This window comes from Monoraphidium neglectum (assembly GCF_000611645.1).
Source record: "Monoraphidium neglectum strain SAG 48.87 unplaced genomic scaffold scaffold00449, whole genome shotgun sequence".
In the NCBI taxonomy this organism is placed as follows: domain Eukaryota; kingdom Viridiplantae; phylum Chlorophyta; class Chlorophyceae; order Sphaeropleales; family Selenastraceae; genus Monoraphidium; species Monoraphidium neglectum.
The window spans coordinates 2,083-22,936 of NW_014013179.1; the positions used below are offsets into that span (position 1 = coordinate 2,083).

At 66.1% G+C, this 20,854-nt stretch overlaps 7 protein-coding genes across 7 annotated transcripts in view; 6 read left to right on the forward strand and 1 right to left on the reverse strand.

The window, feature by feature from the left end:
- The window catches only part of MNEG_3538 (hypothetical protein), a gene marked incomplete at both ends in the record, with an annotated part of 2,277 nt that extends 1,969 nt beyond the window's left edge, over positions 1-308 (forward strand). Inside the window, one exon of the mRNA XM_014047978.1 lies at positions 199-308. Coding sequence (XP_013903432.1) covers positions 199-308 — 110 coding nt within the window. The remainder of the gene's footprint in view (positions 1-198) is intronic.
- A 487-nt stretch (positions 309-795) lies between these two features.
- On the forward strand, positions 796-4,224 carry MNEG_3539 (hypothetical protein; the record flags this gene model as incomplete). Its single annotated transcript, XM_014047979.1, has 10 exons — positions 796-809; positions 1,125-1,205; positions 1,482-1,696; positions 1,897-2,059; positions 2,281-2,425; positions 2,590-2,727; positions 2,982-3,103; positions 3,401-3,518; positions 3,706-4,003; positions 4,178-4,224. The coding sequence occupies 10 exons, from the start codon at positions 796-798 to the stop codon at positions 4,222-4,224; spliced, it is 1,341 nt and encodes a 446-aa protein (XP_013903433.1).
- A 1,162-nt stretch (positions 4,225-5,386) lies between these two features.
- Positions 5,387-7,476, forward strand: MNEG_3540 (peptidyl-prolyl cis-trans isomerase, cyclophilin-type; the record flags this gene model as incomplete). The annotated part of the gene is made up of 8 exons (XM_014047980.1): positions 5,387-5,488; positions 5,620-5,656; positions 5,829-5,872; positions 6,093-6,198; positions 6,500-6,571; positions 6,811-6,882; positions 7,097-7,194; positions 7,393-7,476. 8 exons carry the CDS (start codon positions 5,387-5,389, stop codon positions 7,474-7,476), a joined length of 615 nt encoding a protein of 204 aa, XP_013903434.1.
- Positions 7,477-8,229: 753 nt separating this feature from the next.
- On the forward strand, positions 8,230-9,691 carry MNEG_3541 (hypothetical protein; the record flags this gene model as incomplete). The annotated part of the gene is made up of 3 exons (XM_014047981.1): positions 8,230-8,322; positions 8,758-8,865; positions 9,176-9,691. The coding sequence occupies 3 exons, from the start codon at positions 8,230-8,232 to the stop codon at positions 9,689-9,691; spliced, it is 717 nt and encodes a 238-aa protein (XP_013903435.1).
- Positions 9,692-10,748: 1,057 nt separating this feature from the next.
- On the reverse strand, positions 10,749-14,600 carry MNEG_3542 (Eukaryotic initiation factor 4A-3; the record flags this gene model as incomplete). The annotated part of the gene is made up of 12 exons (XM_014047982.1): positions 10,749-10,760; positions 10,950-10,971; positions 11,171-11,202; positions 11,496-11,630; positions 11,899-12,066; positions 12,296-12,454; positions 12,726-12,878; positions 13,106-13,342; positions 13,699-13,728; positions 13,930-14,162; positions 14,315-14,433; positions 14,545-14,600. 12 exons carry the CDS (start codon positions 14,598-14,600, stop codon positions 10,749-10,751), a joined length of 1,356 nt encoding a protein of 451 aa, XP_013903436.1.
- A 2,431-nt stretch (positions 14,601-17,031) lies between these two features.
- Positions 17,032-18,885, forward strand: MNEG_3543 (putative mRNA turnover protein 4 like protein; the record flags this gene model as incomplete). The annotated part of the gene is made up of 6 exons (XM_014047983.1): positions 17,032-17,059; positions 17,206-17,284; positions 17,437-17,523; positions 17,845-17,986; positions 18,207-18,566; positions 18,640-18,885. 6 exons carry the CDS (start codon positions 17,032-17,034, stop codon positions 18,883-18,885), a joined length of 942 nt encoding a protein of 313 aa, XP_013903437.1.
- A 428-nt stretch (positions 18,886-19,313) lies between these two features.
- MNEG_3544 (putative AAA domain-containing protein) overlaps positions 19,314-20,854 on the forward strand; it is a gene marked incomplete at both ends in the record, with an annotated part of 5,005 nt that continues 3,464 nt past the window's right edge. Inside the window, 2 exons of the mRNA XM_014047984.1 lie at positions 19,314-19,472; positions 19,791-20,539. Of these exons, the coding sequence (XP_013903438.1) occupies positions 19,314-19,472; positions 19,791-20,539 (908 nt within the window). The remainder of the gene's footprint in view (positions 19,473-19,790; positions 20,540-20,854) is intronic.

Here is a 20,854-nt window from a genome sequence, read left to right on the forward strand (position 1 = left end):
GAGCGGAGGACCCCCAAGAGCAGCGGCCGCCGAAGGCATCCAGGGGCGGCGGAGTCGGCAGCGAGGGCGGCATGGACAGCGCAGAGGAGGACGTCTCGAGGCAGCGGCGGCTGCAAGGGCGCGGCGGGCGGGAAGGCGGGGCTGGGGACGCGGCTGAGGAGGAGCGGCCGCTTGCTGCTGCTGCTGCTGCTTCTACAGGGGTTGCGGGGCCCGGCAAGGGGCGCGCCAAGCGGCTGCGGCTGCACACGGCGCCAGCGGCGGCGAGCGGGGGCGCAGCGGACGGGGATGACGACCTTGCGGATTTCTGAAGGGCTGCCTGTTTAACAATTGGTGCAGTTGTAGAGGGTGTGATAGTCGATGCTGGTGTGTTACATGAAATGTGGACGCTTTGCTGGTCTCGCGTTTGGTGACAGCGACCCACGCCTGCTAAGTGCTGCTGCGCACACAGCATCCATGTGCATGGTGGCCACCGGGGCGCATTTTAGCAGGCGGCCACATGCAACGCAACAGGTGCTGAATGTGCCTTTTGGAGGTGCGCAAACATGCGCTGGAATGTGGCCATGTCCAGCAGGCAATGTTTTGCATGTAGTCATGCTGCCGCCGGCAGCAGTTTGACCTGCCACCAAGCCAAGCATCAGAGTTGGACCTCAGCCGGCCACCAATGCATTGCGTCTCATTCATAACGTCGATAGGTATCCAAACAGCGTCCGCGCCTCTCGGTTGGGCTGCGCCTCTCTCCTTGGTGGACCAAGGACCATTTGAACGGGGATCGCGTCTACTGAGCCTGCAGCAGCAATGGTGGACCAAAGGTGCGCTTTTGGATGTTGTCGGCACTCGTCGTGGCCCGTTCGGCGCTCACAGCCTCATCTGAAGGATCCCGCCTCCCGCGGGCTGGCGCGGCAGGGGGAGCAGCGCTACGCCCACAAAACGCAGCATGAGAGATTATTGCAGGTGGGTTGGCGCTCAACCGGCCCACACCAGCGGTGACAGCAGCACCCAGCTGGCATTGCGCTTGCTGTTGACTGGGCCCGGAGCGATACGAGAGCTTGTGAACTGCGCTGCGCCGGATCTGCAATATTGCAAGCATTACAGCTGATGCTGAAGGTGGCCGTCTCGCTTTGCAGGCTGCTGGGGACGTGCGTCCGCATCTCCCCTTGGGTGCCGCTCGTGTGCAGCATCATGTGCACCGTGGGCCTGCCCGTCTGGTGCGCGGCACGTAGCGGTGGCTGGGCACAGCGGCAGCGGCGCACGCGGCGCTCTGGAAAGGGCGGCTGTTGAAAAGAAAAAATCAGCGGCAAAGGGAGACATGCGGCTCATCCCATCATGGCCAGCTTGCTTGCATGGGGCGGCGACTGCAGCGCAAGCAGCGGCACGACGTCTGTGTCCTGCATTGAAATAAGAAACAAAGACAATATGATAGCATGGACCTCATCAACATACTGGACCCTAAACTTGCGTCAATACCGCCGCCGCCGCCGCAGGGCGATCTACACACGCCGCGCGCTGGACTCGACGCGCGTCTTTGCCGACACGCTCTTCGGCGCCCGCACATTCTCGGTCGACCAGCTGGCCAGCAGCGTCAACTGGGTGACGGGGCTGGCAGTGATCGTCATCAGCTGCATCGTGGGGCTGTGCCTGCTGCTATCGCTGCTGCGGTCGTACCAGGAGACCGCGCGGCTGCCCACCACCAAGTGCAGTGAGTGGCGGAGGGGCATCATGTCGTGAAGTGCATGCAGCGCGGCCTCTTCGGGCTCTGATTTAGACGCGCCCTCGCGTCCACCTGCCGCCAGCATGATGGTACTTGCTGGTACACTCAGCGCCACACGCAAGTCCCGGGGGTTGAGGCCCTCTTTGCACGTGCGGCTGTGTCGGCCCCCCGCCCTCCCCAACCCAAAGGCTCTCCCGGCAAGTTGTCGTACGGCGCGTACGCCACCCTCATCAGCGCCATCACCTTTGGCGTCTGGATCATGGCCGTCGTCGTGGCGGTGCTGATCGCGGCGCAGCTGTGCTGGCTGCTGCTGGCCTTTATGTTTGAGACGGCCCTCCTGCAGGGCACCCAGTGCGTTGCTGGCCCAGGGCAGGAGGGGGAAGGCTGAGGGGCTCGGTGCTTCCCGCGACAAAGGGGCTCGCTGGTTTCCGCTGTAGGCGCCCTGCCAGGACCCAGGTCTCCTCAGCTGCCAATACCAGCTGCTTCCTGGCCTGCATGCCCAGGCCCGTCCCCGTTCGTGTGCTGCTCGACCGCGCCCATCCCTCCCTCACACCCGTCGCGCCCCAAATCAGGTCCCCCACCACCAGCGTGGCGCCCCAGGCACTGTACGATGCGGCCCGCACCCTCCTCAACGGGGTGGCGGCCAACCCCGCCATTGTCGCGGCCTCCAGCCCCATCTCTGCGTCCGCCGCCACCTTTGCCAAGGCAGCCAATGAGGTGAGGACCTCACCCTGAGCAGCTTGGGGTCTCCCAGCCCTGGCACACTGCCCCTTTCCATATCCATCCGCACTCCCTCCCTCATCAGTTGCAAATCAGATGCTTACAGGCCCGACTGACCGCACACACGCTTGCGGCCGTCGCTCCCGCTTCCCCGGCTGAAGGCGTCCATTGTGGTGTGCCCCGTCAACTGCCTCAACCTGGGCTCGTTCGCCGCCGTTTTTGGCGCGGCTCGGTCCTGTACCTGCGCCGCCGCGGCGCAATACCCAATGCTGACCTCACTCGCAACAGACACCTGGAAGGTGGGGGGATGTTACAGGGGGGCGGGGCGAATGAGCGCCTGGCAAGCAGCTTCACCGGCAGCCTGCCCCTCGGACCCAGCTCTGTAGCGTGCCCGTCCTGTGCGAGGCTGTCAACCCCGGTGGCGGGCGCCTGCTGCCCTCTCTGATTTCGCCTCACCAGAAATCTGAGCCTGATGCTTGGCATGCAAGGAACCCACGCCACCCGCCCCTCCTGAGCTGCGACGCGACGCCGCGCCCCCATGTACGAACCGCAGAACCTCGTCCACGCGCTGGCCGCGCTGGCGCTGATGGGCCTGGCTGACCTGTGGCTGCTCATGAACCTCAGCGCGCAGTTTGCTCACGCCAGGCGGGACGTGCGGGACCTCACGCCTGGCAGGTGCGGCGGGGTGGGGCCAAAGTGCACTTGCGCTGCCCCCTCGCGAAGCTCGCCGCGACGGAGAGCCATGGGCATCCCCCGGTTGGGTTCCGTTGCAAAGGGTCAGGCGTGGGTGTGAGGGTCGCGGCCGCATGGCTTCCGCACCGGCTTGCTCAAACCCCCAAACCCCCAAACGAGGTGGGTTTGGGGGTTTGCGAGGAGCTTGCCGCAACAGCGAGCCCGGCACGCGCCCTCTCGTGCCTGCGCGGCGCCCGGCCACTTTTTGTCTAAGAGTCATCACTGGTGCGCTGCCGGCAGGTATGCCACCGCCGACCCCCGCATCAGCGAGGACGCCGCCGCCGTGTACGTCACCACCAACCCCACCTACGGTATCCCCGGCTCGCCCCCCAAGAAGGGCGGCAGCGGCGGCCGCAAGGTGGGTGCGCGGGGGCAGAGCGCGCCGTCAGCCGCGGCCTGAGGCGCCCATGCAGGAGCTTGGCAGCGACTCGAGGTCCATGTGCTGCTCGCCCGCCCGTTCAGCTTGCGTCGCCGCCACGCCTCCAGCCCGGGTTTGAGGTGTCCCTTACCCCTGTCGCCCGCCGACCGCCGCGCGGCCGCCCCAGGACACCGGGGCCAGCGGCAGCGACACTCGCAAGGTCGCCTCCTCCTCTTCGGCGGGCGCGGCCTACGCCCTGCCCGACGCCCTGCTTGGCCCCGGCCCCGCCGCCCTGCCGCTGGGGCCGCCGCGCGACGACTACCTCCCGCACGTGGGTGCGGGCGCGCAGGAGCCGCAGTCCATGGACAGCCCGGACAGGGGTGCAGGCGCCGGCGGCGGCGCGGCCGGGGCGGGCGGGGAGGGCGCGAGCCCGCACAACACGACCGCGCAGCGCTACGCCGCGTACCGCCTGCGCGCCGCTCAGGGTGAGGGCGCGCGCGCTGGGCTCAATAGCTGGCGCGGGCTAGCCGGGGACCCTGGGGAGTGAGCGTTCGCGCGCCACGGCCGGCAGACGGTTCGCGTGACCCTCCATTGATGCGCCCCGCTCACGTGCTGTGCACGCTGCCGCCCCCCCCCCCCCCTCCCCGCGCCATCTACAGTGAATGGCAAGTCCCCCGGCCAAGACCGTGGCAAGTGGCAGCGCTGAGCGCCGGCCTGCTCCTCGGCCGTAGGCAGAGGCGCCGGCGGCCTGACTGTGTGTCCAAGCCCGGTTGTGGCGGGACCAATAGATGCAGAGAAAGACCAGAAGCCGCCGGGACCAAAGCAGTTAGGCAAACAGCGATTGGGCACCTGCCGGCAGCCAGGCCTGCACCGCATGGGCCAGGCGAGGCGCAGCACACGGGAATGCGCCGTATGTGCGAGTTTGCCAATTCAAGGAATGGCTTTGTAGGCAAATGGCGGTTCCACTCACAAACTTTGGATGCTCTGCAGCAGCGTGGCGCGCGAGGCGCGCTGCGGGGGCGTCTCTTGACCTGACAGTTTTTTGGTCTGGCGCCGGCATGGGGACCGCGACGGAGTGCTTTCACGCACACCGCCGCGGCTGTGGTGGCGTCGTTCGATGAGGAGTACCCGACTCTTGATCACCAACTGTGACCATGCTTTAGTTGCCAACCGCCATGATATGCCGTCCAATCTTTCCGTGAGACAAACGGCCGCCACGCGTCCCCCCTCGGGCGTGCGTGCCAATTGTGCGCGACGCTCACCTGCACGCATGGGGCCTGTGCTGGATCAACTGCCACGGTCTCTCGGGGTGCGCCTCTGATGCGTGACGGCCTGGGATCTAGGGGTGATATTTTCCCTTTTCTAGAAGGCTGCCTCTGTAATACTCAACGATTTTGAGATGGCAACGGAAAGCAGCACAGGAGTTGACCAGGCTGCAGGGCGGCCCAGTTCGGTGACGGCCGCCATGTCCAGCGTTTCTACCCGCACAACCGCCCGAGAGGTGGCCGCCTTCCCATCACATTGCATGGCAGTAAAATCGGCACGTGCACATGGCCAGGGTCGTGTATCGCACGGTGCAGGTCAGCATTGCTCGACGCATGTGGGCGCCACACCCCCACCTGCAGGACCTCCTGCGCCAATGCACACACGTGCGTGGGGTCCAGATTACCGTATGTGGTATTCATGTGATCATAAGCTGCAATTCCACTGCAGAACTGTACGATCTGGGACCTGCCGAGACTTCGCAGAACTTGGTTGGAAGCTGGTGATCTGATTCTGAGGTTGAACCGACGCCCTGTGCAGGTTGTGATCAGTTCCAACCGTCGCTGATCCTATTTGTGTGGCACTTTCTGAGGACTACAGACGCCATGAGGACGTCGATCGTGATTGCCGCGGTGGTGCTGGCCATCTGCGCGTCCACCGTCCTTGTTGAGGCTAAGGACAAGAAGAAGGCCGAGGTCACGCACAAGGTGCGCAAAGATCAGCAAGCATGCGCCATAGCTCTGCAGCTTGAGGGGGCGGTGGGGACAGCACACTGCTCCACAGAGTGCTGAGCTTGCAACACTAGCAGTCGCGCCTCCACTGCACCCCCATTCTGTAGGTCTTTTTCGACATTGAGATTGATGGGAAACCTGCTGGTGCGAACCAGCCGCCTGTTGAGGCGCGTGATGACAGCTTGTGCCGTCGATCCAACTCACCTGGGGCAGCAGCGGTGCGGCGGTGATTGCCCTGTGTTCGCCGGCTCTGTGCTGCATGACTGGCGGCAGAGCTTCTCATACCACTCCCCCTCTTCTTTCCTCTCTCACCCAGGCCGGATCGTGATGGGCCTCTTCGGCGACATCGTTCCCAAGACGGTGCGCGACGGCAGCGCACCCTGCGTGGCGGTTGAGCGAGCTGTCGCTGGTGCCTCGGCAGCCCGCGTTCTATTCTGGCGGGGATACGGCGACCCTACAGCGCTTCAGGTTTTGCTTACGAAGCTGCGGCTCGCTTGCATGCCTATATGCAACTCTCGCCGACGGTCATGCTGCCATTCCTCCTGGCCCCGCCGTGCCGGCGTCACCCGGCTGAGCGCAGGTGGAGAACTTCCGCGCGCTGTGCACCGGCGAGAAGGGCACGGGCAAGAGCGGCAAGCCCCTGCACTTCAAGGGCTCCGTGTTCCACCGCATCATCCCCCAGTTCAGTGAGTCTTGAACCCCCCCCCGACGGTCTGCGCCAGGCCCATGCCGGGCCCGCCTGGCCGCCAACCCCACCTGGCAACCCCAGGCCGCCAGCGGCCAGGATGGCTCGCGGCGGCGCAGCACAGGATCGAAGAGGGACGGCGGCGGGCGGGCTGGTGCGCCGCTGCAAACCCTCAAATGCAATGGTTCGGGGCAGCAGGCCCTCTCATTGCACAGGGCCGCCCTGCGGGCGCAGTTGCACTCCAAAGCCTGAGTGCTCACTAAGCCTCCTGGCTGGAACCAATCGCCCCCCCCCCCCACCAGTGATCCAGGGCGGCGACTTCACCCGCGGCGACGGCACCGGCGGCGAGTCCATCTACGGCGAGAAGTTTGCGGGTGGGCGGCGCGGCGCCAACCAGCAAGGAGCAGAGGGGGCCTGGCAGGGGAGGACGGAGGCAGAGGGCCCCGGCACAAAGACATGGGCGTGGCTGCTTGCTTGGTGGGAGGACATGCATGGGCACAGCCACCAGGCTCCTGAGGCGGCAGCATTGAGTGTGACAGGGTGTTCCTCTTGGCACGCTTGATCACCCCTGCGCCGTGGACACTTTTCCGCCCCTTTTTCTGCCCCGGCGCAGACGAGAACTTCAAGCTCAAGCACAAGGCGCCCGGGTACCTCTCGATGGCCAACGCCGGCCCCAACACCAACGGTGGGCGCGCCGCGCCGCCCGCGCCCGCGCCTGGGCGGCCTTCGGCCTGGCGCAGCAGGGCGCTGGGCGCTCCGAGGCCAGGCTCTCGGCGCTGCGCCTCTTGAGTGCATTCACGCCAGCGACCGAAGCTCGAGTGGACCTTGCAGCCCAGGCCCGCGCGACCAACACCCCTGCCAACCCGCACACCTTTGGCCCCCCCCTCCCCCGCCCCCAGGCTCTCAGTTCTTCATCACCACTGTCAAGACTGCCTGGCTGGACGGCCGCCACGTCGTGTTTGGCAAGGTCATCGAGGGCATGGACGTCGTGCTCAAGGTGCGCACACGCACGAATGTCTGCGCATGCTTGGTCGTGTCAATGCACGTGATGTGTGTTTGGGTCGTCAAGGGTCAGTTGAGGTGTGTCGGAGGTGCCCTGTTGCATCTAGGGCCGAGGAAGGCGACCGTCTGTGAGCGTGGGCGACTTGACTCGTGCTCAGGCAAGCGGCCTCGCTCCGCCGCAAACGTCCTGCAGGTGGAGGCGATCGGCAGCGGCAGCGGCACGCCTTCCAAGAAGGTCACCATCGCCGACAGCGGCGAGATCAAGGAGGCGTCGTGATCTCATGTTTGACCCGGGGCTAGGCAGAGTTGACCGGCGCGGCTGCTGCGCGCACCTGGGAGTGCCCGCGGCGGCTGTGTGCTCTCAAGCGGGCAGCCGTGATCACCGCGCCGCCCGCGCTCGCGGCCTGCGGTCTGCACTTGACCAAGCACAGGCAGGGGCCGCTTCTGCGCCCCTTGTGCATGGGCCACCTGTCGTTATTGTGTAACCAAACTTTTACTGCGCTATCGTCGAGGGTCCCATGATGCAAGGTGCTTGGCAGAGCAGAAGGCTCATAATGATTGGTCCTCGCTCGCGGCGTGCGAGGGTTACCCAGTGGGCCCCAGATGGTGCTGCTGAATTTGCACAAGATGCGGCATCAATTGTGGGGCTTGAATGTCTTGTCCTCGTGGCGACCTCTTCAGCCAAGATCTGGCGTCGCGCGCTCAAGACGCTGCATGATCATTGGCGCAACCGAACGCGCATCTGGCAGGCAGCTGACTGGTCACTGCCTGAACCAATGTTTCTTTTGCCGCATGCATGTCTTGGTTTTTGACCAACTTTTATGCAATCATCCAGCTTTGCGCGTTTGACCCGGACCCGCGAGGCAACTTGACCCAGCTCGCGCTCCGCGGTCCGTTTACGATGGGCTGCAAGGTATCACGCCATGTAAATCCCATAGACGCGGCGCTGTTTCAGGCCCTGCATGCGGCCAAGGCCAGGCGCGGCAAGAAAGATTTCACGTTCAATGAGCTGCTGCTAAAGTTTTCCAGCATGGCAGCGGGCTTTTTGAAGGCGCGGGAGTACTTTGATAACATGGACCTCAACGGGGACAAGCTGATCGACATTGACGAGTTCACCACCATGGTGCGTGCGCGCGCGCACATGTGCGCCCCGCATGTGCATGGCGCCTCGCATGCTACCCGCCGCATGGTCGTCCTCCGGCCCTAATCTGCAGGTGCAAGCCTAGGCAGCAGCATGCGCATCGCATGCTCGCTCAGCGGCTCGCCGAGCACGCACGGGGCTCATGTGCGGGACGGACCAGGCCAAGCATTATTGCACAATCTTGGGTTGCTGCAGGCGCCGCGTCTCGGGCTGGACATGGCCCTGGAGGACCTCAAAAACGTGTTTGCCGCCGCAGACATCGACAACAGCACCAAGGCGCGCTCATGGCGCACGTAATGTGTGCCCCGCAGCTGCATGCATGCGCTCTGATCCCCGCCGATCACCGCAGAGCCGAGTGTGAAGCAGCGGCGGAGAACCCACCGTGTCGCCCGACGCCCTCCCCCCTCCCACATGCAGATTGACGTGTACGAATTCATGCTTGTGTTCGTGGTGATCCAGCTGCTAAGCCCCGAGCGCGCGCAGCACCTGCCCCCCGAAATCCACAAGACGCTGGAAATTGTCGAGGTGCGCCGCGCGCCTGAGCACGACGCGCCCGCCCCGCCCCCTGCAACACCGGGTCCCGCGCGCAGCCACGTGCGCCACGACGCTGCAGCCAGCTTGCCATGCGCATGCATGGAGCAGCCAGCGGAGCTCAGCAAGAGGACTGCAGCGGAGGCACCGCAGCGGGGCCAGCGAGTGCCCGTGCACACCATTGCAGAGGCGGCAGCCCTGGGCACAGCCGCCCTGTTCACCAGCCTGCGGCTCCCTATCCTGCCTGCGCCCCCGCCACTGCGACCGGCAACCTGTGATGCCCCGCCTCTCCCCTCCCGGCCAGGACGCCTTCTGCTGCTTCGACGCGTCCGAGGACGGCTACCTCGAGCCACAGGAGGTGGCCGAGGTGCTCTGCACGTCAAACACCCCCGGCCGCGCGACACGCGCGCTGTCCGACAAGCTCTTCGCCCAGCTCGACTTTGACGGCTCCGGCGGCATCAGCTTCAAGGAGTTCCTGATCGGGCTGGAGAAGATGGTGATGGAGGAGTACGCTGATGACGAGGACGGCGAGGCGGGCGGGGGCGGCGCCGGCGGGCCGGATGCTGATGAGGAGGAGGCGAGACTGGTGGAGGCTGCCAAGCGGCTTGCGGCACAGCAGCGGGCGCCGGGCGCGGGGGCCGGCGGCGGCGGTGGCGGGCAGAGGCGGCGCGGGCAGGCGGAGGAGGCGCGGCCCAGCGGCGACGGGCCGCGGAGGGGCAGCGGCAGCAGCGGCGGCAGCGGCGGCCGTGCGCACAGCAGCGAGGGCCGTGGACACAGCAGCGAGGGCCGCACGCGCCACGATGCTGAGGGGCGGCACTGAGAGGACTGCCTACGGCAGCCACAAACAGCCGGCCAATGGGTCCCACAGCTGCAGCCACAGCTGATGGACTGACAGCTGCAGTGGAGTCGGGCAACAGCCCGGCAGATGCGACGATTTGGCGCACGCTTCGGCCCGCGACTGCTGTTCATGCCCCCCCCCCCAACCACGGCTCAGCGGTTGCATGCGTGGATAGGGGGCGGCAATCGTGACACTGGCGCTCAAGCCGTGATTGGGTGGCTTCTTTAGTCCTTGCGACACTGGGCGCGCTCATTGACAGCGTGCACCCCACAGCACTCGATTTTTCGTGCGCCGAGGCAGCCGCGGTGTTCTCCGTGTGGGGTCGGGGGGTTACCTGCGCCACCGATGGCTATTGGGCAGGCGCAGGCGCCGACAAAACTGCTGTCCCGTTGTTCGTTTGCATTTTTGTGTGATGTGAAACAGAAGGTCATGCTTTGCACGCCAGTCTTGGGTCTGGGGGGGGGTCAAGCCTTGCGTGCTTCTGCACCTTGCAAGCAGCTGGCAGCTACGTTATCACCTGCAACTGCCTGCCTCGAGCCTGCCTGCTCGCCCCTCTCAAGACAGCTACGGTGCACCTGACCGACCAAAAGACACAGTCGCAGCGCAGGCGGTAACACGGCTTTTTTGGGTCGTGAAATGCACGGAATCCACACTCCTCTACAACTGCTGGCTCTCCCCTAAAGCTTGGAAAACCCGCAAGAGCAAACGTGAACGCGCCTCCGCGGGGGGTCCATACATTGCGGCCGCCGCCGCCGCCGCCAATCGCGGCGCAGCCACGGGCGCGTGGCCGCCGCAAGAGGCTTGCGCACAGCCGGGCGCGCGGCCTGCTCACGCCGGCGCGCGCCCGGCGCTGCGCCGCTCGGGTCCGTTTCGACTCGCGCCGGCCGCCGTGCACGGATGAAGCGCCCCCGGCACCGCCCCTGGCCCTGAGGGGCCGGCGGCACGCCGGGAGCGTCAGGGGGGGAGGTGGCGGCCCCGCCGCGTCTTTCGGGGCCGCCACGCCCGCCGCGCGGCCGGTCCAAACCAGCACAGGGCCGGATCAGATGAGGTCCTGCGTATCGGTGTGGTGGTTGACAATACAATGCATCAGATGAGGCGAGACGGCCGGGGCGCAGAGTTCAGTTGTGGGAGCCGCTGCAGTCAAAACAAGTGTTTCAGGATCAGGTGCCAACACAAGCAAGGGCAACACGAGCAGGAGAACTGCAGACAACGCGCTATGCGGGACGGGCGGGCCGCTCACCGCCACGTTGGAGGGCAGCTCCCTGTCAGGATGAGCATGAAGAGAGATGGAACAGCAGGGTGGGGGTGAGTGGTGGTGGTGGTGGTCGGCCAGAACGCAAGCGTCACGCGTCACTGGTCACTCGCGTCCCAAAACATCCGCCCGGGCTCCGCCTGCGGCTACGGCCACGCCCCCCGCCGCCCCTGCGCGTCCCCGGTGCTGCGCCAGCCGGCGCCACCCACTCGATGACGGTGTTGTAGAAGCGCTGGATGTCCTGTGGGGCGGGAGAGGTGGGCACAGCAGCGGGGCGTGTCAGTATAATGCAGACCCAGGCTACAGAGGGCCGCATGTCATGTCAAGGTGACAATCAACACGTCAACCTAGAGACCTCTTGCGCACGTGGCGCCAATCTCATGCACACGAGGTCTCAACAAACACTGCAGCGACCCGTGGCCAGGGGTAGCGCCCTTGCCGGCGCAACCGGTCAGCGGCTCTGCGTCAACCCTATCCTGTAGGTCAGGCCTGTCCGTGCGTGCCCCAACCCCCACCCTCCCAGCAGCCCCGCACCTGCAGCATGCGCTCGTCGTCTCGAGTGACAAAGTTGATGGCCACGCCCTTGCGGCCGAAGCGCCCGCTGCGGCCGATGCGGTGCAGGTAGTTCTCGGGCTGGGTGGGCAGGTCGTAGTTGATGACCAGCGACACCTAGGAGGAGGGTTTGAGAGGGGTGGGGAGTGGGGGAGGGGGAGAGGCTCCATATGAGAGTAACGAGACGACAGGCAGCAGGGAAGCGTTGAAGGGTGCGAGAAGAGCTGTATAGCGGAGCAGCCGCACCAGGCCGCTGTACCGCATCACCACCGCAAGTAGCCCCCGCTGCCGGCCGTTGCGGCCGGTGACATGGCTCCCAAGGCCGCCGCCAACCGCAGGCCGCCCACGCCCACCCCAAGCCGCCGCGTCGCCGTCCGCGCCCCACCTGCTGCACGTCGATGCCGCGCGCCAGCAGGTCCGTGGTGATCAGCACGCGGGACGAGCCCGACCTGAACTCGCGCATGATGACGTCGCGCGTGTTCTGGTCCATGTCGCCGTGCGTGGCCGACACGGTGTGGTCGCGCTCCCGCATCTTGTCCGTCAGCCAGTCCACCTGCGCGGGGGCCGGGGCGGCCGCGGGGGGCGACGCTGATGAGACTCCGCCGCACACACCGCACCCTGCCTCGACTCGTACAACCCCTCGATGCTTGTGCCTGACGCGGCATACCGCGCGTTGGCGACCCCGCGACCGCCCGGCCGCCCTCCAGACGCGACACGCAGCCACCGCCCCGCGGTGCGTGGCGCGGCCGCGCACGAACCCCCCACCCCGTCCCCGCGCCCACCTTGCGGCGCGTGTTGGCGAAGATGACCGACTGCGTGATGGCCAGGGTCTCGTAGAGGTCGCAGAGCGTGTCCAGCTTCCAGTCCTCCTTCTCCACGTTGACGTAGAACTGCTTGATGCCCTCAAGCGTCAGCTCGTCGCGCTTCACGAGAATGCGCACCTGAGGGAGGATGGGATGGGATGGGATGGGATGGTGTGTGTGTGTGTGTGTGTGTGTGTTTTCGAGCGCAAGCGCGCGTGTGCGATGTTGTATAATGATGGACGCCCACTCCCACTGGTGCTGGTGATCGTGCTTCTTTGTGGGCGCCCAGGCAGGCAAGTGATCCTGGCTAAGCAGCCCTGTGCCAAGCTACTGCCGTCCTGCCGACACCATGCTCCAGCTGCCTGCTTGCAACCGGCATCCCCCACAACAGCCGCCGGGCCTCCCACACAGCGCGCGGCTGCGCTTGCTCCACAGCCGCGCCGCCCCTGCCCGCCAGCATCCTGCGCGGGCCCGCCATCGCTCTGCTGCGCACCGGCTTGTTCATGAACTTGCGGGTGATCTCGAGAGCCTCCGGGGGCAGGGTGGCGGAGAACACGCCCACCTGTGTGGGGTAGCGGCGCCAGGGGCAATGCCATGTGCGACGGTGGGAGGGGCTGAGCATGAAGCAAGCAGCGACACGGCACAGAGGGCCCGGACAGGGATTAGGCGACCACTACAGGCTGTCCTGCTCGCCGGCGGCTGCGCCAGCACTAAGAACAGATGCGTGGGCGTGCCCGCGACAACCGTCTCCCCACGCCGTTCGGCGCCGCACCCCCCAGGCGCGCCCACCTGCAGCTTGGGCGGCAGCAGCTGGAAGATGTCGTAGATCTGGTCCTTGAAGCCGCGCGAGAGCATCTCGTCGGCCTCGTCCAGCACAAACATCTTGATGCTGTCCGCGCGCAGGCAGCGGCGCCGCAGCATGTCGTACACACGGCCGGGGGTGCCCACCACGACGTGCACGCCCGCGGACAGGATGCGCGCGTCCTCGCGCACGCTGGTGCCGCCCACGCACGCGTGGCACTTGACCTGCGGGGGCAGGCGCCGGGGGCCAGGGCCGACAGGCCGCAGGTGTGGGCGCTGCGCCATGCTGCACGAGCTAACGCGATGCGTGCCGCCGGCAAGAAAGAGTTCCAAGCATGAGATAGCGCGTTTGCCACTGGCCTTTCGGCAAGTCTGCCATTATGTTGAGATTGCTGCCGATGCTGTCATGGGCGCCTGCCCGCCCCACAGCTGGGTCCTGCTGCTGATGATGTTGCATACAGCTTGCTGCTGCTGCTGCACTGTGTGCCGCGTCCTTGCTCAACCGTCGCGGCTGCCAGTGGCTCTGGGGCTGCCGGCCCGCCCGGAGTCCAGCACTCATCAAAACCCCAAACTGCCCCCACCGATGCTGCGCCCGAGAGCTGGTGCTGCTGCTGCTCTGGGTTGTGCGCTGCAATCGCCCGCCTGCGTGCTCGCCTTTCAAATTGACCAGGGTTTGACTCAGCCCACGGCTGTCGAGGCTGGTGCGCGTGCGCTGTGTTCAACACCCTCAGGTGCGCGCGTCCGGCCCAGCCGCCGCAGCCGCCGCACCCACAACATGCATGCGCACCGCCTGTCACCGCTTGTCATCACACCTGCAGGTAGTCGCCCAGCGCGCGCATGACCTTCTCGATCTGCTGCGCCAGCTCACGGGTCGGTGCCAGCACCAGGCCCTGGCACTCCAGGAGGTTGTAGTCCAGGTTGTTCAAGATGCCAGCACAGAACGTGGCAGTCTTGCCGGTGCCCGACTGCGCCTGCTGGATCACATCCAGGCCCTTGGTGAACGGCACAATCCCCTTCTGCTGAATAGCAGAGGGCTTCTCAAAACCTGTGAGGCGACAGTTGCAGTGCCTTAGGGTAAGCGGGGTCCCATAGGCGAGGATCCGGGCGTGGTGGGCGCTGCCCCCTATGCCGGCAAGCCAAGCCGTTCATGCAGCGCGTCGATCGAGTGGCGTCCATGCACGGCCAATTGATGCCCACCGTACGCGTAGATGCCGCGCAGCAGGTTCTCGTGGAGGCCCATCTGATCGAAGCTGTCGAAGCTCTCCTCCCACTCAGTGAAGAACGCCTGAGCCTCCGCGCCCTCAGCAGGCTTCAGGCTGCACCGGGCATAGGGCGAGTGACGGTCGCTCAGCGCGGGCGTAGGACGAGAACAGCGGAGGCTGCACCAGGGTCGCCGCCCCACCACCCGCCACCCGACCGGCACTCACTACTCCTTCATCTTGGTGTCGTAAGCCTTGTCATCATACTGAGTCTCGCTCGTCATGCTGGGCAGGAGCCTCGGGGCAGACAACGATTTTGGAGGGCGGAGAAGGCGCGAAGTGAACGTTTAAGGACGGGAGGTAGCTTTGCTAGCCCTCCACTATCCAAGAAAAAGGGTTGAGTGCACGCACGGGCGCGGCGAAGAGCGGCGGCGGCGCGCTGCCGACACTGCCGAGAAGCCTTCGGGCAGCCGGCGACTGCTCACCTGCTGCCATGCCCTGCACACGCCGGCCCATGGAGTGTGTAGCGTGCCTGTTGCGAAGCCTTTCCGCCAATTGAGGACCTACGGATGTTTGCCAGTGAAACTCAAAAGGAAGGCCCCCAGCTTTTTGAAATTCCAGCTCTCAGTCAACAAACGTGCTGAACCGAACCAGGCCCTGGTGTACTGAGAGAGCAAGGCTTGACAACGGGTACGATTTGCATGAGCTTTGAGATTTCATGCCAACTCTGTTGCCTGGCAACCTCTGTGCATGCCTGAACAGCAGCACCGGTGGATGTGGCCAGTGGTTGAGGGCCGGGTGCGCCTGCCTGCATGTGGGCATGCGCCATGCACCTGGCTGGGGTCTACTTGACACAGGGTGTTGTTGTCCGGCTGCTGAGCATCTGTTTATTCCTGCTGTGCTGAGAGTTGATGGATCTGCTGTGGGCTGGTTGCTTTGCCTGTTGTGGGGGTACTGCATGCATTATTCAGCACTCGCACGCCACCTGCCAGCCAATGTTGCTCATCGCTTCCCAGGGTGCGGGTTGTGTGGCAGGGGTGAGGGCGGCGAGGGGGCTGCTTGGGGAAGTCTAGCGGAATTTTGGATGCTGGTGCGAGAACGTGGTGCCATGGTTCCCTATGAGGTGGCACGCAATTACGCAGTGGTATTGAAAGCCCTGACTGTGGAATTACTGAACAGCACACAAGGTGTGGAATGTGCAGAGTATCAAGCGCACGCAACGTCGCAGACCGCGCATATGTGTTTGGGGCCACTCCTACCTCCCAACGCAAATCAGACTGCCTTGGGCCGCTTGGAGGACCCATCGCTGCCCGTCGCGGTGCCTCCGTTGCTGCGTTTGCCACCTGTGGCGCCACACTTTGGAACGCCACGGCTGCTGCTGTCGGGCAGGTGGTAGATCACGACTCGTGCTCCCACACCTGCCGCAAACACCTCCAGTGCTGGTTCATACTCACGCCAGTCGCCGCCCGCAGACCCGCAGCCGACAAGGTGCGGGAACGCGAACGACTCGGCATTATCCAGCCGCGCCAGCGCATCCAGGCCCTGGTGGGATGCAAACCATCGGTGCAGGTCGGGGTTCGAGAGGATTGGCTCGTGATCCCTGGCTGAAGGTCTGAGCGCTGCGCAATCAGCAGGTCTGTAAGTGCTGCAGCGGGCGCTCTAGTCAGACACAGGACTGCATTCGTGGGGATGCTCCCATGGCCACGTCGGCGCACGCACCTCCCGGAAGTATGCCATGCGCTTTGCAGCGGTGTCCATGCCTGCGGCGCGCGGGGCCCGGGTGGTGCTGAGCGCGGCCGAGCAACACCTGGAGTGAACACACCTCGGCGCCCAGCCAGGCGCTGCTTCCAGCCCTTTGAGCCCGGCCCCGAGCAACGCACCCTTTTGCTTGGGCGTGCCAGGCCAATACTGCCCGAACAGAGCGACCACCAGCCGGCGGTTGCGGCCGTCTCCGCAGATTGTGATCGACCCAGGCCGGTCCTTGATGCCGCTGCCCCGCGTTCGCCGAGCATACACATTGGCCCAGGGAAACCTGCGCTTCCATTGAGGGTGCGCAGGACATCCCCCGTGAGCGCATGCAGGCGCAAGGCACGCAAGTGTCGCCCTGCCCTCGTTCCGCAGACGCACCTGCTAAACAGTACCTGGGCCAGTCCTCGCGCGCCCTCGCTCACACAATTTGTTTGGTGCACTATGTATTGCTCGTTCGCCTCCAGCAAGTCGCCCTCCTTGTGCTCAAGCGGCATGGGGTGGCCGGGGCAAGCAGCCCGGATGCAAGCTCGACAGCACGCGCGCGGCGCGCAGCTCTGCAACGGAACGGTAAGCTGCCGGGTACGCCCCGGTTGAGCTGCAGCACGCCAGCATACATCGCAAGGAGGTTTCTCAGCAGGCCGATCTATACACATTGAAGGGCTTCCTTCCAGTTGAACTGGGATGTGGGTCACCGGTTGACACTACTAGTGCTTGGCGATCTGGCTGCTGCAGACAGTGCAAATCCACATCTATTACTGGGGAAGTCTATGTCATACTATCGGAGCGACCTGCCGTAACCTGCCCCGCTCTCGGTACAGTAGCCTTGTCCTCCGGGAAGCAAGAAGACCTTTACGCCAGCGTACATTTATTTAGTCACGTGAAATAGATTACGCGACTGGCCAGCCGCCGGGTTAGACCCGTTGAGCACCTCCTTGTGCAGCGCCGCCGCCTGCAGCAGCAGCCGCCATGCCGAAGAGCAAGCGCAACAAAGTTGGTGAGCGCTCAAGCATCACGCATGGTCCAGCTGCCTTGCGCTTGCAACTTGCCTGTTTTGCACATGCGTGTGGCTACATGAGCGATCGCCGTCACTGACGCGCCGCCTAACACAGCGCCTGCAATTCTGGGCTCGCACCTGCGCAGTCGCCCTATCAAAAACAAAGAAGAAGGACAGGGAGTGGAAGGAGGGTCTAGTGACGCAAGTTCGCAACGCAGTGGACAGGTAAGAGAAATCGAGGAGAACGGGAACGTGTACGCGGCATGTTGGCTCAGGACGCCCACCAAACGCAAGCAGGCGCGAGCCTCCACGCCGCGCCAACCTTGGCCCCGGCCGGCAGCGCCCCCAATGCGCAGCCTCCGCTCGCGTCCCCGCAGCTACCCGAATGTGTACGTGTTCAAGTTCCACAACATGCGCAATGAGAAGTTCAAGGAGTTGCGGGACGAGCTTAAGGACAGCAGCAGGTGCGCTTTGGGGGGGCTGGGGAGGGGCAGCTGGCAACGCCTTGGTGGCCGGCGGCCGGCTGCTCGCCGCTGCGGCAGCCCGCGTGCCAGGGCAACTGCGGAGCTTCGGGTCGGTGGCCGGCGGGCGCGCCGCTGCCGCACCAGCGCATGAAAGCATGGGCGGCGGCGGCCAGGCGAGGCGCACTCGCTGCATTGCAGCCGCGGCGCGACGCCGCCTCGCGCCCCGCCCTCCCTCGTTTCCCCTGGCGCTCGGCACGCCCGCACGCAAACCCGCGCGGCCGCGCCTGACAGCCCCCCGCTCCCCTCGCGCCCCCGCTGCAGGTTCCTGATGGGCAGCAATAAGATGCTGCAGGTGGCGCTGGGCAAGACGGAGGCCGACGAGTACCGCGCAAACCTGCACCTGCTGTCGGCGCGCCTCAAGGGCCACGTGGGCCTGCTCTTCACAAAGCTGCCGCGGGACGAGGTGCGGGGGGCAGCGGGCCCGCCGCCGGCGCGGGGCTCGGGGCGCGCACGAGGGCGCAGCTGGCGGGACGAGGCGCCCGGGAAAGGCCGGTGGGCCGGCGCGGATGTGACCGCCGTGGCCGGTCGCTTGGTGGAGGGCGCACGGACCCGGCAGAGCCGCAAGCGGGGCGAGGGTTTGGCCGCCACACTTCCCCCCTCGCCGCCATGCGCGCGGGCCACAGGTTGTCCGCGTCATGGGCCAATTCGAGCACGAGGACTACGCGCGGCCCGGCAGCTTGGCCATCGCGGACTTTTCGCTTTCCGCGGGGCCCCTCAGCGGCCCGCGGGGGCCCATGGTGCACACCATGGAGCCGCAGCTGCGGAAGCACGGGCTGCCGACGCGGCTCAACAAGGGGGTGGTCGAGCTGCTGGCGGACCACACGGTGGGGGGCAGGCGCGGCGCGGCTCAGACGCAGGGCAGGGCCGCGGTGGCAGCTCAGGAGCTGGGGGACGGGCCGGCCTCGTTCGCGTCTGGGGAAGCTCCGCCGCGCGGGGCCGGGCCCCTGCCGGCCGGCGCTATGGGGCACCAACGCGCCGTCTTGGTGTACTTGAAGTCTGATGCCTCAAGTCTCATGCTGCGACCTCACGCCGGCAACTCCTTGACGTTGCCCGCAGGTCTGCCGCGCGGGCAAGCCGCTGGACCCCAACCAGGCGGCGCTGCTCCGCGCGTTTGAGATCAAGATGGCCACCTTCAGGTTCACGCTGCTGGCCGCCTGGAGCGAGGACGGGGACGCGTACGAGTCGCTGGCCGAGGACGAGGAGGAGGACGAGGAGGAGGGGGAGGGGGACGAGGACGGCGGCGGCGGGTTTGAAGGGTTTGAGGGCGTCGAGATGGTCGGCGTGGGCGGCGCGAGCGAATGACGAACGGCGCCGGGTTGGGCGCAGTAATGTTGAGTGCGTTGGGCGTGGCAGCGTGATGTCTGGGGGGCGATGCAGCGAGAGGGTGTCCAGGGGACGGTTCTGGGAGCGAAGTCTCACATGCCACCGGCTGGCAGCCTCAGTCAACACATGGTCAACACCAGGCCACATGGCACGCCAGCACAAACGAGTCGGTTCGTCGGTTCGTGTCGCCGAAAGCACTCGAGCCGTCTCTGGGTTCCAGTGTGCTTCTGGTGAACAGGTGTACAGCATGCTGCTGGCACTGGTTTGCACTGCGTGACTCCGCGGGCGGCGGCTGCAGATCCCGACCTCTACGCCAAACTGAGCTGAATCTACAAAGCCTTGCCGCTCAACACCATCCTTAGTTGGGTTTTGTAAATGGTTCAACAACGTCTACGCGTCCCTCGAGGATGGGGAAGCAGGGCCACAGCCCTGGCATCTCGGTGGGCCAGCTAGATCGCAACCTGGTGCCCCGCGTAGAGCAGTATGCCCTCAACAGAGATGTTTCGGACGTGGACGCGGTGGTCGACCACCTCCGGCGCAGCTACAAGGAGTACCAGCGCCGGCAGGTCGGGGCCCTCCGCCAAATGGTGGCAAAGGCTATCCAGATAGTGCAACGAAAGGGCACATCCAAGCCGGAGCTCCAGCTGCAAGTGCGCGGGCCAGAAGGGAGGATGGCGAAGGGCAATGACGGCTCGAAAGCGTCGCCGTCGCTGCACCCCCCTCGCCGCCGCTGTCAAGCCCCGCAGCGAACAGTTGCTGGGTCGGTGCCTTGAGCAACTATTACTGCCTGCTCGCGGGCCTCGAGCTTGCTCTTTTGTGTGCTCGACTTTGTAGCCGAGCGGCACCCTGACAACGCCAACATGTGAACTTTTCGTGGAAAGCAGGCCGATGGGGATAAGCCGTCAACATCAGGTGCCAAGCGCATGCAGCAGCAGCAGCAGCAGCAACAGCAGCAGCAACGGCGGCAGCCCAAAAAGCGGCAGGGCGGCGGCGACGGCAGCAGCGAAGAGGACGAGGGGGACGACAGCAGCAGCAGCGGCGGCGAGAGCAGAGAGGCCGAGAAGGCCGGCGGGGGTGGCGCTGCAAAGCGCGGCGCCGGCGCAACAGGGATGAACAACTCGCTGCTTGCCATGTACGGCGCCGCCCCGGTCGGCGCCACCACCAGCGGCGGAGGCGCGGGCACCAGCAGTGGCGACGGCAGCGGCAGCGGGCCGACCAGCAGCGGTGGCGGCGGCAGCGACACAGATGATGACGCGGTGGATGGCAAGCCCGCGTTCGCGCCGCCAGACGTGGTGGCCGCCGCAGCGCAGCGCGCACTCGCGATCGAGCGCGCGGCGCGCGACGCCGCGCGGCGGCCGCCCCCGCAGCAACACCAGCAGCAGCCGGGCGACGGCGAGGGGCCCTCCACCTCGGGGCGCGAGCGGGGCGGCGCCGCCCAGGCGCAGCAGCAGCAGCAGCAGCAGCAGCAAGAGCAGGTGCCGGAGCAGCGGCCGGCCGCCGCCGCTGGAGAAGCGGCGGGGCTGGGGACCGGTGACGAGGCGGCGGCGGCAGCAGCGGGTGGCGGTGGCGGCGGGGGCGCCGCGAGGACTAAGAAGAGCCGCGGCGCTGAAGACGCCGGGCTGCGGGGGGACAGGTGCGCCCCGCCGCCGCTCCCGCCGCCGCCCCCGCCCAGGTGATCAGATCGCAAAAACGAGATCTTCACCATCAGCCTGCCGGCGCTTTCCCTGGGTGCATGGGGCCGCACCTGTAGACCGCCCGCCCGCGAGCTTGCGTTGCCCGCTGCAGCCGTCGCAGTCCTGGCAGCCTCGGGTGTTGTTCGGCGCGCCCGTCGGGCCGGCAGCGCCGGCCGCTCGCCCGTTTGGCTGCCGATCGTGGGCAGAGTCCGCGCCCAAGCTCCCCTCCTGATTGGGCTCCGACGCCGACCCCCCCCCCCCCCCCCCCCCCCCCC